The sequence below is a fragment of the Neoarius graeffei genome, chromosome 16, assembly GCF_027579695.1.
Source record: "Neoarius graeffei isolate fNeoGra1 chromosome 16, fNeoGra1.pri, whole genome shotgun sequence".
In the NCBI taxonomy this organism is placed as follows: domain Eukaryota; kingdom Metazoa; phylum Chordata; class Actinopteri; order Siluriformes; family Ariidae; genus Neoarius; species Neoarius graeffei.
Genome location: NC_083584.1, coordinates 14,587,858 through 14,606,689, shown reverse-complemented (window position 1 = coordinate 14,606,689; position 18,832 = coordinate 14,587,858). Strand labels below are relative to the sequence as shown.

Below are 18,832 nucleotides of genomic sequence, written 5' to 3'. Positions count from 1 at the left end.
CGTCCAGCACTGCTGCCAGGTCAGGGTTCATGTGGACCCTACTGATCCACATTAATTGGAGCATAGTTTTACACCGGATGCACTTTCTGCTGTAAACCTCCCACTTCTGGGCTTGAGAAACAACCATTCACACTTATGGGCAATTTAGGGTAGCCAATTAGCCTAACTGCATGTCTTTAGAAACCGGAGCACCTGGAGAAAACCCACGCAGACATAGGGAGAACATGCAAACTCCACACAGAAAGGCTCCTGTCGGCCACTGGGCTCAAATCCAGAACCTTCTTGCTGTGAGGTGACAGTGCTAACCACTGCAGCAACATGCCATCCTCTCAGCACTGTGACTAAGTCCATATGCATTCCCCTTCACACCTTTCCTTGACTTAATGACATTTTCCATGGAGGTCAAGGAAAAGTAGTTAGGAAAGGACTATTGGAACACAGTCCAACACACATTTAGCTGGTGCCCCTAACCAGGAAGTATATGTATTCACACAAAGTAAGCGAATATAATTTAGGACCAATTTTAATGAATGCTGACAGGTGCTGAGAGACGACCAGGCACATTGAAAAAACATTTTTTATTTCAGTAAAAACCTGAATAAACAATTTTTATTTCATTTCATAGGTATTTCACATATGTTAAATGCAGTGGCGGCTCTTGAATTTTTTTTCAGGGGGGGCAATTTTCCCCCGTTATGTCTACACGGACCGTAAATGTCCACAGGACTGAAGTAAATTGACCTAGGTAGCAAATCAATTGGCCGAACTTGTTTTTGCCTGGTAAATTCAGATATCAATACAGACAATATCTCTTCTCTCCACTAGGTGTCAACACTAAACAAGTTAAAGGTGGCAAACTAAGGGCCCGTTTACACGAGGACGCTGTCGGGTAAAAACGACTAAATATTTTATCAGAAGTGCCTTTCGTTTACACGGGGACGGCGTTTCCAAGGCTTAAAAACGGATAAAATTGAAAACGCCTTCCAAAGTGGATAAGTTAAAAACGGCCCCCGTTGCATGTCCGTCTAAACTACCCAATACGCAAAACTCTGCTCAGATCTGCTCACGTCGGGTACGCGTTTACGTCATACATATGTCATATTACTGCACATGCCAGCCCGGGAAGTAAGAAAGTAAGTAAAAAAGTAAGAGCATGTCTGATTACATCGATCCAACGGACCTTCAAGCTGCTCTGTGTTTTAATGCAGTAGATGTGTTTTAATGCTCACCCGCCCAGCTGGAGCTCCTCAGTTTGGTGTCGCCAAGTTACACACACACGCACGCGCGCGACGCCTATTCAAGCCGCTCGTGAAACCATAAACCCGAGACTGAAAACAAAACTAGCAGCCGAACGGGTTTATTTTGCTGAGATGGACACTGCCTTTTCTCTTCTTCACCGAAACAAGAGTGAGTGTTACTTAATAAAGGCAGATTAAAAGAGTTTCGGTTTGCTCCTGCTCCTCCCTCGAGCACTACAGTACCTCAGCCGGACCGGTGTTCTGTAAAGTTATCCTAGCAAGTTCTCATACAGACCGTTTTATTATTTAAAACAAGTCATTACAAATTATTTGACTCGGCCAAAGACTCGACCAATACGCACAAAACATAAAAATCGGCAAATGCGTGAAATTCTCACCGATTTTCTATCAGCCCAGCTGATCAGGGGGACAAAACTACTGTTAAATTTTCCTACTCTCCTGGATTTCGCGCATGTGTAGTAGGCTTGGTCGGATAACTTGACAGAACAGCGGCGCAGATGTGCAGATCAGACAAGATGGAAGATGTTGCGCATGCGTGCAGACATAGCGGAGACATTTATGCGTCACCGTATAGACGCAGATTTCCTCCTTGAAAACGGTCGTGTAGACTCGGAAAAAAGTGAGAACGAAAACGGACTTTTGCGTTTTTGTTTTATACCGTCCCCGTGTAAAGTGGGCCTAAGGTAGCCTAGTAAACTAGACCCACCCGCCTAGCAGCCAAAAATATTTTTGCCTACGAGTGGCAAATATTCACATTTAGTCTGGCTTGCCAGGCTAAAACTAAGGAAGATTCATTGTGAAGCCTTCAAAGCAAAACATTTGGCATCACAATCAATTAATATTACATTACTCATTTATTTTCTCATATTATTCCAGTATTCTATAATAAGTAGACACAAATTCTTAATTATAAACATATTCTAATTTCTTCAATTCAAAAGAATGCAATTAAAGTGGCAGGATATAAATCCAAAACAAGTGTTTATTTAAGTTTTGAAAAAGATGAAAAGCATAACCAACAAACATGTGCAGCTTAATTATGTTTTTTTTTTTATATGGAATTGCACCATTTTAACAACAAATAATTCTAAAAAAATTCTGCAGTTTTTTTTCCCAAGAATTCCTCTAAAAAGCCATGCCTTAAAAGGAAATTTAAAGTATTACAAGCATGTCAATGAACACAAAAGGCTTTAGTTATTTAGCTATATACACACACAAGGTTACACAAGGTTTTGTAGTCAGTGCAACTTGGCTTAACAAGTTGGAAAAAAGGTAAGGTGCTGCTGGCTCCAATGAGCACATACTGTACAATATATAAAAACTGAAAATATGCTTAATTTACACCAAGTCAGAGAGAACTTGAGGCTACTGAAATATTCCAAGCATGGCAATGTTAAACTGCCATTGGTAAAACAAAAACATGGCAATGTTAAACTGCCATTGGTAACACACACACACACACAAAAACAACTTTTGCCTAGTAAATTCAAATATCACTACTGTCTGCTGTGCTACTTCCAGGGTGGAAGAGAACGCAAGGGGAGCAAAAACGAGCATTGACTACATCACAGCCAGCTATCCAAGTTTTCCGGTGGCACCAGTTCTTGTTAAAACCTCTTGAGTAGGTCTTCTCCCCCTTCGGAGACACTTGCTTGATGTTTAAATTCGGTCTAGGAGGTCCTAGCTGTTTGACTGCCGTTTTCTCCTCATTGGTACGACGACTAAAGGGAACTTCTTTCAGAGACGCTATCATATTGTTGCACTCAACACTCGCCGCCATCTTCATAGAATGTTCACACATTTCCCGCGCAAGTTGCGTTTTCCAGCCCAAAATTATGTTCAAAACCCGCCAAAATGCACTAACCAATCTGGCAACACTTGCGCGGCGCAACAGGCGTATGACGTAAGCACGCTGCTTGTGCGAGCACATAAAACCCAATAGAAAATGCATTGGGAGCATGATTTTCGAAAAAAAACCTACGTACCATTAGTGTCAATGGGAGATTTTGGGGCAAATCTGAACCTGACAGAAATCGCCCCAAAAGGGCGTGGCTACACCAGGCACGACCTTAGCCTGATTGGACAATGACATTACTGTTGGTAGTAGGAGTAGATAAAAAAAAAAACCTCCCTCCCTGTTTGGGAGTGCGTCGCCCAAATCGCCCCTATTAACGAGCCGCCAGTGGTTAAATGTTTAAGTATACTTTCTTCTCCAGATATTTGGAGGGGGTCGCACCGCATACTGAATAGCCGCCACTAGAGGGCGGGAAATTGTTTTGTTATCATGCATTACTGCATGATTTATATGAAAAAAAAAAGTCCAAAATGATACATGTCTCCAACAGAATGAACAAACAGATGCTACACCTGATCCAACACCCCAACAGACCTCACCCTTTGTTTAGGAAAGGAGAAATAAACTATAGATACTGTAACTACACATATACCTCAGAGAGGAAACTTCATAATGGCCTGAACATTATATGACCCCTTTTCTGCCCTCTAGTGGATAAAACAGGTATTAGACATTTACTGAACAACAAATAAATCTAAAAGTAGTGGTGCCAATTGTAAAGTCTCAAAATATACAAAAAGTTGTAATAGAGTATGTAAAAATATAAGCCATCTTGTTAGTATAGATCATTTGAATTAAAGTGCTGATGACACGTTTTTGACATCTTTGGCGATGTTTTATAACATAAAAAGTAATTCCCGATGATCCATATATTAATTCACGAAGGCGCCTATTTTACAAGTTATGATAAAAAACGCGGCTATTTGGGCAAATTTGACAGGGCTGCAGCACCCAGGAGACGAAAGAGGAGGAGGAGCTATATGACGTCAGCGAAAGAACCTTCCTCCTAAATTACCAGTTTGTTGTTGATGCGACAGGTGTTCAGTTTGTCATTATTAGTATTATTATTATACATTATTATATATATATAGTTATTATGCCTTCGCGTTGTGTTGCCGGCTTTTGCTCCAAAACCTACAAGGATGGGGTAAGTTTATTCAAGTTTCCCAGAGACCCCGAGCTGCATGCGAAGTGGGTGAAGCAAGTGACAAGTGGGAGCCCTCACCAACATCCGTCCTGTGCTCTGAATACTTCGATTTGGATTGTTTTGACACCCTTCCCAGCTTAAAAGAATCTCTTGGGTGTTCAGTTCAGCACAAACGTGTGTTACTACCATCAGCAATGCCTACACAGTGTTGCCAGATTGGGAAGTTTCCCGCCCAGTTGAGCGGTTTCAAGTGCATTTTGGTGGGTTTTGAACATATTTTGGGCTGGAAAACGTCAGCAGTATCTGTTGCCGGATACTGCTAGCAACGAGAGGCAAAGGGTAAAGAGGGTAGGCTATCATAGATTCTATTCGGAAGAGATCAACACAATTCTAGACTCCCAGAAGAGGAAGAGCTAGCACTAGAGAGGTCACCGGCGTTTTCATGCGCCATTTCCATTGAGTAGAACCAGAGTAGAACAGCCAGTGAACCGCAGCGTGTTCTCCCGCTGACGTCACAACATGGCCGCGAGCCACGGACCCAGTTTTCTTGCACTGTGCAATTAAAAGTTGGATATTCGCGTAACAACAGCTTCTTTTCACGTAATTATAACAGAAATCTAACATGTTTGCCATGTTGTATAGTTTATTTAAGAAATTGCATAGAGTCATGTTCATGTCATCAGCCCTTTAAAAGACCATACTACAAACCAGGGATGTAATTTGGGGCTGGTGAAATTATCTGAAAATTTTAGCCAGGGGTCTGGGGTTTTCTGACTTAAAAATTGTACTAAAATGGCAAGCAAATACACAAGAAAAAACTTGTCATGATTAACAAATTCAAGCCAGTTTAATGGTCAACATGCAACTCTGAGCCCCTGTAGTAAATTCAATGATTCTTAACTGACAAAAAGCCAAAACATGAAACCTAAAAATGTCATTCTAAATTAAATCATCTGCATTAGAATAAATAGAAAATTGTATAAGGAAAACCAAATTTATACTTTCAATTACTGTAGAAGTTGAACATACCTAAATGTAGGGCTGCACGATTATGGAAAAAATGATAATCACGATTATCTTGATTAAAATTGTAACCACGATTATTAATCACGATTATTCTTGATGTTAGGGAAATCACTTAAATTTTCTCTCACTATATTCAAACAAACAATATGAACAGCTTTCAGTGCAGAATGAAATTTAAAAGAGAAGTTCTGATTTCCAAATGACAAATAAATGAAATTTATCCAAGAAATTACTAAAGGATGAAGGAACTGAAAACTCAATTGCAACGATTACATAGCATTATGCTGAGGCCTACAAGTTTTTAGCTAGAAAGACCAGCCTATCAACATGCTCTGGCTTTAAACATGAGCGAAGGCAGGTCACAACATTGCCTCCAGTGCTAAATAGTCTGTTGTTCCGACATAGTTAGCTTTTCTCTCTCACCTCAATCTGTTACCTACTCTCACGCCATTAGGGGGCGAACCGACGCATGTAAGGTTTCATTACTCCGCCTAAATAAGCAAGCAAGCCAAGTGACTTGCTTACATACGTCGACTTACATACGTCGGTTCGCCCCCTAATGGTTTGGCGGAGTACTGGTCAAAAAGTGCTTTATCAGATATGCAGCAGAGCTAGCATTTTAAATGGAAATAAATCGCGATTTTCATTTAATTTAATCGTGGCAGCCAAAATCGCGATTTTCGATTAAATTTGATTAATTGTGCAGCCCTACCTAAATGTGCCTTTTCAAACAAACATGATGCAACATAAGAATTCATCCATAAGTCTTCAGGAACTCTCAAAGAAAAAAAGATGCTAGCATCCATGTCCAGTTCCAGCATATCAGTCACTTTTTTTCTGCAGTTTCTACTCTAGCAATGTCAACTTCATATACATAACTCTATAGTGTTCACTCACCAAAGGATAATCATAACTCCACAGTGTTCACTCACTTAAGGATACTCAAAACTACTGTGTTTACTCACTTTGGTTTCGTTTCTATCCCGGGCTCCAGCCCGACTTTGCACGATCGTAGCTCGGGCAGGGGAGGTCCCAGCCTGCCCAAACTTGACAGCCAGAGTCCTCTGCCCTCTCCCCAAAGAACCAGTGCGGGCAGGGCGCGCTAGCCCCGCGCCTCGGGATGTAATTTTCCCCGAGGCAAGCCGCGGCGCTCCGCTTAGGTTTCATTTCTATCCCGGGCTCCAGCCCGACTTTGCACGCTCGTAGCTCGGGCAGGGGAGGTCCCAGCATCCCCAAACTTGACAGCCAGAGACCTCTGCCCTCCCCCCAAAGAACGAAAATCGCTGAACAAATGTCTCACAGTCTTATGTCAAACGTCTGTAGCAACCTCTTTCTCCAACCATTCCCAGTGGAACTTGTTTTTCACTATTCTGTCGATTTCTTTAACTCGATTTGTATCTTTACGCTCGATCACGGAGGCTGCCATCTTTCAACTCTTTGTTTGAAGCGAGCTTACGTACAGCTATCTAACAAGCGCGTTCATTGGTTGTTACAGAGCGATGGGCCAATCACGTACCTCGTTTCATCTCAATGACGGAATTACTGAAAGTCGGAACGAATAGGATACGAATGCGGATTTTTGAGTGGAAAATCGTAAAAAAAATTTTTTTCAAATTTTGAGGTGAAAAAAGCGGAATTCCGCGAATTTGCAGAAAAATCACATCCCTTTACAAACTGACAATACTGACCTTTTATACAGTCTGTTTACAGTTCTGGTCTGTTTCCACTGTCTTACTTGAGTAGTGAACACTGCTACTGAGAATCTGTGCAAATGGCATTTGAATGTATACACACACACACACACACACACACACTCTTTCTCTCACTCACTCATTCTTGGCTTTTGTGAGCATTAGAATGCATTCATGTACTCCTTTTCAGTTTTTTTTTTTTTTAAAGTGAGTTAAATTGCTGAGCTATTGTCATTCTTGGTTGTCATGTTAATTTGGCATTATGTGTCTTGGTATGAAAATACAACTTTTCTTTCTGGCACCATGAGCCAGTTGTGGATATCAGTCGATTTGTACTCAATAGAAATTACAATGAGATGTGCTGTATAGGGTCTTGTGTGCTTTACACTAAAAGTAAAAACAGAAATTCTAGGAGTTAATTTTTATCCATGAAGGGGAAGCATGCCATGGACATTTATATTGTCCAAAGACGCACTCGAACATGAATTTAACAAGGACACAGCACATAATAACCCCATTCCAGATAAGGGTCACCAGTTTGGTTTATGAGGTTAGAACATGTTAGTGGTGTTAATTAACTGATGTCAGGAGGCATTTCACAAGCTTCCTAAACAGTGAAGCTCTTTAAATTTGGGGTGTTCTGTTAATCTGGTGATGGAGGTGCGAGGGCCCTTCATTTGGCCTGTAAGCACAATCTCTAAAAAGTAAGCATCATGCCAATTATGTTTCCTGGCCTCCTGGGAAAAAAAAAAAAAACATATTTAAGGTGAGCACAGGATTTTCTGCTGGATTAAAACTATAGAGCCATATTTTCTAATGACACTGTAAAAATATCTTACATTCTCTTTCCAGAAGACTTCTTGTTCTTTTTAGACTCTCTTCTTCTGAACCTGCAAATGATTCAAAATTCAAACTTGGACTCAACATTAAAAAATAAACAGTTAATTAGATTTGAATGCTGTTGATTGATCAAAAGCTCACTTACTGTGCACGTTTTGTGTGATGGGTTTGAAGCCTGAAAGACAGATGATGGACAGTTATTATAAAAATGTGCACTGCTTTTGTTCTACATAAGAATGAAACTAAAATTCTCGAGACAATCAGATTAGTGTATAGACTGAAATCTAAACTTTTCTAAATCTAAGAAATTCTCTGAAAACATCACTTCTGCCTTCTCTCACCAGATTTCTTCTTCCAGATGAGAATTCCAACAACAGCAACAAGAACCACAGCTGCACCAAATACGATACCAAACACTACATTCACTCTTCCACCTGTTAAATCACCACAGAATCTATTATTTGCTGCACTGATAAATCAGCGTTCACACTATAAATCTGTTTTATAGCGAAATGTTTCTCCGACCTCTCAGGATCTGGCTCTGGCTCACAGGCCTCACTATCTCCTCCTCCAGGCTGCTGTGCTGAACCACACAGGTGTAGGTGTGTTTCTGCAGCGCCTCAGCTGGGACTTTCAGAACGCTTCTCTTCTGGAAACTTCCATCGTGGTTGGGTAACGTCTCACTGAGCTCCACACCCACATACACATCCTCTCCATCCTTCTGCCAGGTGATATTCACACTTTTAGGGTAGAAACCTGTAGCGTGACACACCACCTCTGGAGACGAGTGTTTCTGGAAGACGGATACCTCAGGACGAACTGCAGAGACACACAGAGACATAAATATTAACAATGTGAATTTTATTAATTTATAAGTGAGAAGGTTAGTGCTGTCACATGCTGAAACATGATTTTTGATGTGAGATTCAAAATTATTTTCATGTCATCAATATTTTTGGCTACACAGATATAAAACATGGTTCAATTTAGTACTGTGTGTGTTGTAGTGAAGGAGTGCTGTGTGTGTGTATACACTGAAGGACAGTAACACACGTCTCCTCTCAGTTTGTTAGTGTGTGTGAGCAACAGTTGCAGATACAGTAACAGAGCAGATCACACACTTTACCTTTCCTCTCCAGAATCTCTCTGCTGTAAGACACATACTTCAGTAACCACTCGATACACCTGTTCTCCAGATAGTGTTTGTCAGCATGAGCAGTTCCTGTAGCATCCAGTTTGTTTTTGGTGATAACAGCCTGAGGTTTAGCTGCAGTCCAGGTGACAGATTCCAGATCCAGACTGATGAAATCTTCTCCATCATAACCTAATTGATCATATCCTCTAACAGTCCCGTCATCATCAATCTCACAGCCGTACAGCCTCTGTAGTGTGTGAACTCCTACACACACACACACACACACACACACACACACGAGTTGAGTTCAGCTGATCTCTCTCCCTCCCTCTACACTTTCTTACTTTATTATTTCAACTAAATTAAGGAAACAAAACTTCACTAAATCACCACCCTGCAACCTGCAGAGTACTCCTCCTGATTGTGTGTGCGTGTGTGTGTGTGCGCGTTAGCATGTCAGTGATATGAGCATCAGAGTGACTTTGCATTCCTAAGGTTTCAGTGTTTCCCTGATTCAGCTAATGAAGGCAGGTTAATGAGCCGATGTTCAGATGTTTGATCAGGAAGAATCCTGCAGTGATGTGAAACTCAGTGGTGACATTACTACTGTATGAAAGGTTGTTTGTTTTGATAATCTTAGAAGAGGTTATTGAATGGTTAGCCTAGTTTATCATGTTATAGTGATATTCCCCCCCCCCCCCCCCCATAAATTCATTTTATTATTTTTATTTTCATCCAATTCTCTCCTATTTGAGTCAAATTCCACTCACTACAGCCACCAACCAGTGAGGGTGAGAAACAGAAATACTTCCTCTTCTATAGGTTACAGATGACCACATTTGGCACTGATCAAGAGTTGAAAATGTCTATATTTCACACCCATAATCTAGAACAGGGTGAATTATGCGTTATTGAATTTACAGCTGTGGATAAACAAAGGTGTAATTGTAATGAGCTCCACAAGGGAGCAGGAGTTTCCAGGTTCCAGTTCAAACGAAGTGAGAAAGGACACTTCACCAGTTTGTGGCTGAAAAGGAAGATAATAGGGTGAACTCATGTACAGGACCACTTTCTATACATGTCTGTGTTGAACATTTGTAGGGATGATTTTTTTTGTATTTGTACAGAATATATAAATCGAGAGGTTACTGTAAATCCACATTAACGTGCTGTAAAGGAGATAAAAGCTGAGTGTGTTTCAGTCTCACCTTCAGTCTGATTAAAGCGCTGCTTTAGTGTAGCTATATCTTTTTTGTAGACCTCCTCTGCAGCTTGCTGATTCTGTGTCTCGCTGTTCCAGTAGTCTGCATCAGAATCAGTGATCTTCTTTATCCACTCTGTTTTTGGGATGTATTTCCTTATGTTGCTGTCATAGTACACAAATGGCTCTCCATCAACCAGACCAACATCAGTGTACTCTGTGAAATTTATTCCTCCTTTGACTGCAGTGTAGAAGTACTGGAGCTTGTGTGTGACTGTAACAGCAAACAAAAAAATCCCTCAAGATTTTAATCCAGAGACTGGATATACAGGACCAGTCCAGTCAAAAGTTTGGACACACCTAATTCTATGGTTTTTCTTTATTTTTATGAATTAAAAGTCACTTCATGTCTTACAGTAATGATGGATGTCATTTCTCTTTACTTAGTCGAGTGGTTCTTGACATAATATGGATTACTACAGTTGTGGTGTGGAATAGGGCTATTAACTTTTGACAAGGCATACCTGTTAAGTGAATAGCATTCCAGGTGACGACCTCATGAAGCTGGTTAAGATAATGCCAATAGTATGCAAAGCATCAAGCTAAATGGTGGAAACTTTGAAGAACCTAAAAATATAATTCATTCACTATTTAGCACGTCACTGCAGTCTGACTTCTGTCAAAGTTTCGAGGGAAATTTGCAGTAGAGGTTTCCCTGTTACTTTGTACTGGATTATTATACAGGTTTTTGCCTCTGAACCATTCTGACACACCCACACGGGTAATTTAGAGTAGCCAGTTAACCTAACTGCATTTGGACTGTGGGGGAAACCAGAGTACCCGGAGAAAACCCACACAGACACAGGGAGAACATGCAAACTCCAAACAGAAAAGGCCCCCCATCGGCTGTAAGGCAACAGTACGGACACCACGCCACCCTCTAAAATAATCAAACTTAAAAATAAAACATTGTTTGCTACATAATTCCATACATGTTCCAGATGTTATTTCATAATTTTGTTCTACAATGTAGAAAATACAAAATATAGACACGCCTATGAATGAATAGAGGTGCCCAAACTATTGACTGGCACTGTATGAGTGGACAACACTGCACCATTTATTCCTACTGTGGGTTTTTGAAGGTTTTTTTTGGAGGGAAATCTCAATTTTTAAATGGGAGTTGCTAGTTTGAGAAAACAGAAGCCAGAGTCTATTCAGTAGCGACCTTTCAGTCAGAGCATGTGCTGCAGAGACGACCAGTCGGACCGTGGGTCCACCCCTCACCCTGCCCATATTAGGTGATGTATAATCACATATTACCTGAAGTGCAACTTAAAGTGGTACATTACCGCTATATAATGTTAAATTGTTGTATAATTTCTGCAGGTATATTGATTTTATTATTGTCAGGATTTTAGAGCTTTGAGTCATGCCTGACTGAACTACAGTACCATTCACTAGCTAGCTGACATTAACCATCATTTTAATCAAAGTAACACAAATATGTAGCTAATGTAAGGTACCAACTGAGAACATAGCTGCATGCAGCAATGAGGGGGCCAAGCCACCCAAGCAGGGTATAGATACTATGGAAACCTTCATGTTATTTTTCAAGGACATGGCTGTTTGCATTCATGGCAAATTTCATGTCAGTTGACCAAAGATCAGCCAAGCTCACTTCCTGTTTGGTGGTTTTGCTACTGAATTTGTTAGACTGTAATAGATTAATAGTTTTTAATATATTTTTAAAAAAGAACTTTCGAGGCTTTGTCTGCAGACCATCTGTGCCAAATTTGGTGAGGATTGGAAAAAATTTGTGATCTGTGAAAAATATTTACAGTGGTGCTTGAAAGTTTGTGAACCCTTTAGAATTTTCTATATTTCTGCATAAATATGACCTAAAACATCATCAGATTTTCACACAAATCCTAAAAGTAGATAAAGAGAACCAAGTTAAACAAATGAGAGACCAAATATTATACTTGGTCATTTATTTATTGAGGAAAATGATCCAATATTACATATCTGTGAGTGGCAAAAATATGTGAACCTTTGCTTTCAGTATCTGGTGTGACCCCCTTGTGCAGCAATAACTGCAACTAAACGTTTCTGGTAACTGTTGATCAGTCCTCCACACCGGCTTGAAGGAATTTTAGCCCATTCCTCTGTACAGAACAGCTTCAGCTCTGGGATGTTGGTGGGTTTCCTCACATGAACTGCTTGCTTCAGGTCCTTCCACAACATTTCAATTGGATTAAGGTCAGGACTTTGACTTGGCCATTCCAAAACATTAACTTTATTCTTCTTTAATCATTCTTTGGTAGAACGACTTGTGTGCTTAGGGTCATTGTCTTGCTGCATGACCCACCTTCTCTTGAGATTCAGTTCATGGGCAGATGTCCTGACATTTTCCTTTAGAATTTGCTGGTATAATTCAGAATTCATTGTTCCATCAATGATGGCAAGCTGTCCTGGCCCAGATGCAGCAAAACAGGCCCAAACCATGATACTACTACAACCATGTTTCACAGATGGGATAAGGTTCTTATGCTGGAATGCAGTGTTTTCTTTTCTCCAAATATAACGCTTCTCATTTAAACCAAAAATTTCTATTTTGGTCTCATCCGTCCACAAAACATTTTTCCAATAGCCTTCTGGCTTGTCCACATGATCTTTTAGCAAACTGCAGACGAGCAGCAATGTTCTTTTTGGAGAGCAGTGGCTTTCTTCTTGCAGCCCTGTCATGCACACCATTGTTGTTCAGTGTTCTCCTGATGGTGGACTCATGAACATTAACATTAACCAATGTGAGAGAGGCCTTCAGTTGCTTAGAAGTTACCCTGGGGTCCTTTGTGACCTTGCTGACTATTACACGCCTTGCTCTTGGAGTGATCTTTGTTGGTCTACCACTCCTGGGGAGGGTAACAATGATCTTGAATTTCCTCCATTTGTACACAGTCTTTTTGACTGTGGATTGGTGGAGTCCAAACTCTTTAGAGATGGTTTTGTAACCTTTTCCAGCCTGATGAGCATCAACAACGCTTTTTCTGAGGTCCTCAGAAATCTCCTTTGTTCGTGCCATGATACACTTCCACAAACATGTGTTGTGAAGATCAGACTTTGATAGATCCCTGTTGTTGAAATAAAACAGGGTGCCCACTCACACCTGATCGTCATCCCATTGATTGAAAACACCTGACTCTAATTTCACCTTCAAATTAACTGCTAATCCAAGAGGTTCACATACTTTTGCCACTCACAGATATGTAATATTGGATCATTTTCCTCAATAAATAAACGACTAAGTATAATATTTTTGTCTCATTTGTTTAACTGGGTTCTCTTTATCTACTTTTAGGACTTGTGTGAAAATCTGATGATATTTTAGGTCATATTTATGCAGAAATATAGAAAATTCTAAAGGGTTCACAAACTTTCAAGCACCACTGTATACCCTTCAATAAAAACCACAGTGTAGCAGTCAGATCAATTATGGTGACGTGAAAAGTTGACATGTCTCAGCCTTGAGAACTCCCCCAGTATCAGACAAGATTTAATTTAAGGCAAACATCAGTTATTAGCCCAAACACACTTTTGCTTATAGCAGTGTTCCCAGCAGTCAAATGATACAATTTTTTTGTGCTGCCTGAAAATGTGGTCCTGAGTTCATGTACCAAGTTTGAAATCCAAAATGGTGGAAAGTCCAATATAATGAGTTTATTTGAACTTGGCTTGACTCAAGAAATCCAAAATGGTACCTCAATTTTGAAAATTGGAATACGTTTCAAAAAGTTACATGCATAAATGCATCTTCAACTTTCACCTGTTGGTGGCACTCGAGCACTCTACATGAAACTTGGTGAAAAGAATCAGGGGATTCCCCTGACTCCCCAATCAGTTTGCCAAATTTCAAAACCTTTTACCATACGGTACGGTATTGTGGGCTACCATAGACACCCTATCCAGAAGATGATGACTAATAATAAAAACACACACACACACACACACACACACACACACACACACACACACACACACACACACACACACACTATGGGTGCTTTGAAAGCACTGCAGTCCCAGCTGGTCCCCAAATATACTGCCAACCAGCAGTCAACATTTGCTCTCAATACACCCCCCCCCTTTTTTTTTTATAAGTGATTTAAAAACATTACCGTTTTCAATTATTTTCATCTGGCTTCGACACTTACAGTAATTTACATGTTTGATCCCCCCCTTTTTACCTTTAAGAAAACCCTTTTTTTTTACCATTTTCTTTTTCATTATATTCTTAAATGCTAGTTGGAGGTGGAAAATTTGAAACAGTTCAGTCCAATCAGGATTCAGAAGCATCACCATTTGCTGTAATGTACGGAGTGTCTGTAGGTGTGCAGACATTACATTTAAAAGGCATTATTGTCTGCCTACCTTATTTGCCTCGCAAATGAATAGCAAGCCTTTCTTTTGCATTCATTTGCCTTAGACAGACATTATCTCCTGCCTTTTGTCCCCTTGCTGAGCTTTTTATTCTCTACTTTCAACTCTGTATTTGAAGCACCTGCTTTGCTGGTTTCTATTTCATCTAGCATGCAATATTACATGACAGGCAGATGGTCTTATCCAGAGCAGCATACAAGTTCAACAACTTTGACCTAATCTGCAGGTCTTTGAAATGGGAGGTGTAACTCAGTATAGAATTGGGCTCTATAGTTATACAGGGTGGGCCAAAAGTAGGCATACACTTTACACATGAGTACACAACCATGGGCGCCGCCGGGGGGGAAAGGTTAGAACAATTCTAGGGGCCCAGCACTGCCATGGGGCCCTTTAAGGGGCTGATAATATGCTTTTAATGATTTTAATAAGACTTTTGAAATAACAACAATGCAATATTCCATCTGGTAAAATGAGCTAATTGAACAAGGTTGTCTATTTCTTGAGTTCTTCAACATATTGTCATTTAAGCCTCCCCCTTTTGCGAAATGGTACGGTCCAGTTCTGGTAGAAGCGCGATGCGTTAAATCTGTGTGCTGATCAGTGCAATGCTACTTGCTGCTGTGTCGCGGTGCAGCAGCCAGCCAGCCAGCAGTGGAGTGCGTACAGTCTATGATCGCTAAATATGAAGAGTGGCTGTCAAAAACGTAAAGAAAGGCAGCTGAAAGCTGAGAGGGACCGGAGAGGCAGGCAACTGGTCACTCAGTTTTTCCCAAAGAAAGGTAGCTAATCACTCACGTGTGTTCAAAATATTAGCGAATGGTAAATGAACAGTATGAACATGGTTGGATTAGCCTATCAAGAGAACACTTTTACAATTTGTACAGTGACATTTTTTCCATTTTAATAACTGAACTGACTTGTGTGATAAACAAGATGAAATATTACGTTATACTAGTGCTAATATAGTGCTAATAACCAGTTTCATAACTAATGGGGTGCCCTAAATATGCACAGATTCAGCCTCAGGGGGACCTCCGCCCTACCAAACCACTGAACCCCCCTTTGGAGAAGGAGGTAAGCAGCAATACAACCCATAAATGCTTTAGGATTGAAGTTTTTAATGAGCGAGCGCCATATACAGTTTGCTAGATTAAAGTGTTGCTAATAACGGACACCAGTCAAGTGTTTGACATGGTTACGTGTGTGGAATGTTCACATGTTCTAAACCATTGGTTTCAAATTGAGGAGCTGGAGAAAGCGCAGCACACATAAAAGAGGGATAGAGGTTACAACATATGAAGAAATACGTACCACTACCAATTGTCCTAGCACAAGAAGGCATGTGGCAAAATCTTGAATTTTCATTTGTGATTGTAAATGCACCAGAATTAGTCACTGACCAGTTTTCATCTAGTCCCTGGTAGGTTAATACATAAAATGTAATAACAAAGTCACAAACTCAAGGTCCATGGGCTATCAAAAGTCAAATAATGACAATAGTGCAACTGTGACGAGGGTGGGCAAAGTTGGGGGGCCCAAAATTCTAATCTTTCATGGGGCCCAAAATTTCTGGCGGCGCCCCTTTACACAACACAGTGTATACCTAACTTTTGGCCCACCCTGTATATTGTCCAGTAAATTTCATGTGTGACTATTTCCCCTTTTCTTTCATGGACAAACAAAGTATCATTTTAGGATCTGCAACTAAAACTTGTTGAAACCCTGTTTAAAAATTGTGTTTTGTAAGATTATTTCCTTTACAATGTTCTTTTCTATTTGCTAAGTAATGTGCCAAAGTATTTTCACTAAAACAGTTCTTATTGGTTGTATCAGCCAATGCAGACTTCTGATTTGAACTTCTAGGTTTAAGTTGACGGCGGGGGGGTTCTACAGAGAAAAGGTTTTAGCCACCGCTTTCAAATGAACCCCCTTGAAAATCAATTGGTTCAGCATGTGTGTACTTAGTATGTGGCATTTTCAAAAAAGAGGCGGAGTAACCAAATATTTCTGATCAAGAAGGCGGAGGCTGTTATGCTTATTACATGAAAATGTTTTATTTGGTTAAAAGGTGTCTGGGCCACGAAGAATGTCCACGTCACCATCGGGTTGTTGTTTACATGCGTCATGTTACACGAACTTGGTCAGGGCTCTGCAGGTCTTAACTGAAGCACTTCAAATTAAGGGTAAGCAGGCTGCTAAAGTTTGCAGGCACTTCACAAGCAAGACTAGGTGCAATATTAGCCAACATTAGCATAGTTTGATATGATTTAATAATGTCGTTGTGACCTTAATGAACACCAGTTGTCAGTATCAAGTTGGATTGTTATTTACATGCCACACAAACTTAGACACTGGTCCAATACATATGAGCACTGTGAACCTTAGGTGGGTTACAGGAGGAAATCCACAGACACAGGGAGAACAAGCAAACTCCACACAGGAAGGCTCCCAGAACCCGTGCAACTGAGAACCCAGAAACTTCTTGCTGTGAGGCAACAGGGCTAATCACTGCACCACCATACCACATTTACAATACAGTTTACCTGAACTCATATCGGCTATAGTTCACTTGGTATCTGTTCAGTATCAAATAATTAAATCCGTTGTTCTCAGCTGCACTTTTTGACCATATAGGACACACTTATAGAAGTTATTTATAATCATACAAAATCAGTTATCACCCAGATGAGGCTGGGTTCCCTTTGAGCCTGGTTTAAAATATTTAACATGTTTATTTTTCTTATTGAAAAAAAAACCCAACACGCTACTCTATTCTAGGAAATAGATGTTATATACAGGCTCGTAAGTGGGCATGTAAACATTACTACTGAACCAGTCAAGTTGAAGTAGTAAATGGTAATTTAATAGGAGGTAGCAATGAAACCAAACAAAAGCAAAATCTTGTGTATGTTTTTCTTTTCTCTAAAGCATTACACAGTGGATAATGTTTCTGAACTCACCTGCGAACGACAGATGGACAGAAAGGGAATGCCAAAGCAAAACATTCATTAATGTGCAGTGAGCCATCGCAAAAAAAGAAAAAAGGTGATAAACCAAAGTAATTTAATACAGTCTTTGATACTTGCTACTCCTCTTTTCTTCTTTGTTGTTGTTTTTTCCTTTCAATACTTTCTTAATACTTCCCCTTCTGCTCTGGTGACAGTGACTGAGTAGTTGGACGAGAACACCACAGTCAAATCAGGATTGCAGACTTCCCTCCTACATTTGTTAACACAAAGACTTTCTACTTTCAGTTCCTATGAAAACCACCTACTTTACAGGTTTCCATTTCATCTAACATACCTACGTCTACAAGCCAAAGAGAATTATATTGACAGATGAAAGGGTTCATTAGGGTTCTATATAAAAACATCAAGCTTCTATAACCCTAGTGTTCTATACAGGCACGTGCACACATAGGGCTTTAGGGGTGCTTAAGCCCCTGCCCTTTTTGCCTTGAATTAAATGTTGCCCTTTTAAAATAATAATAATAATAATCCTAATAATAAATAATACAGTCCTGTTAGAAGTTTAAAACAACAGCAGTACAAAAACTCCACGGCAATCTACCAATGTTCCTGTAATCCGGGGTGGTTGTGGCATTGAGCTGCCGCTTCTCTGTCCATTGCTGCTATATTATCTACAAAAGAACCATCTGTTTATAAAAGCTCTCTAAGAAGAAAAAAATTAATTTAAAGGTGCTTCAATTCATGAGCTTAATGAAAACTACCCACTGCATAAGAATTAATCCGTAAAATTACATTACAGGCATTTAGCAGATGCTCTTATGCAGAGCAACATACAAGGAGCGTGCACACATACCCAGCACCTGGGGAGCAGAGGGGGGGTTAAGTTCCTTGCGCCAGGGCACTTCAGCCATGGATTTTCCTGCCGGTCCAGGGAATTGAAGTGGTCAAGTCAAGTTTATTTGTATAGCGCTTTTAACGATAAACATTGTCGCAAAGCAGCTTTACAGAATTTGAACGACTTAAAATGAGCTAATTTTATCCCAAACGAGCACGCCTGTGACGACGGTGGCAAGGAAAAACTCCCTCAGACGACACGAAGAAACCTCGAGAGGAACCAGACTCAAAAGGGAACCCATCTCCATCCGGGCAACAACAGACAACATGACTATAACATTAACAGTCCTAACATAAAGTCAGCTTCGTTGATGGTATAAACCCCCCACCAACGGAAACCCGAGCACAAAACCTTTCATGACAACCGCAGTCCCA

General features: G+C 40.3%; 1 protein-coding gene across 1 annotated transcript; it reads right to left on the bottom strand.

The window, feature by feature from the left end:
• Window positions 1-563: 563 nt before the first annotated feature.
• Window positions 564-17,828, bottom strand: LOC132900448 (patr class I histocompatibility antigen, A-108 alpha chain-like). Its single transcript, XM_060942540.1, has 8 exons — window positions 17,555-17,828; window positions 10,162-10,428; window positions 8,945-9,217; window positions 8,344-8,637; window positions 8,160-8,252; window positions 7,964-7,993; window positions 7,818-7,868; window positions 564-7,715 (listed from the first exon to the last, which is right to left on the bottom strand). Coding segments are annotated over exons 1-8 (1,077 nt in total). The 5' UTR covers window positions 17,622-17,828; the 3' UTR covers window positions 564-7,713.
• Between the last annotated feature and the right edge of the window lie 1,004 nt (window positions 17,829-18,832).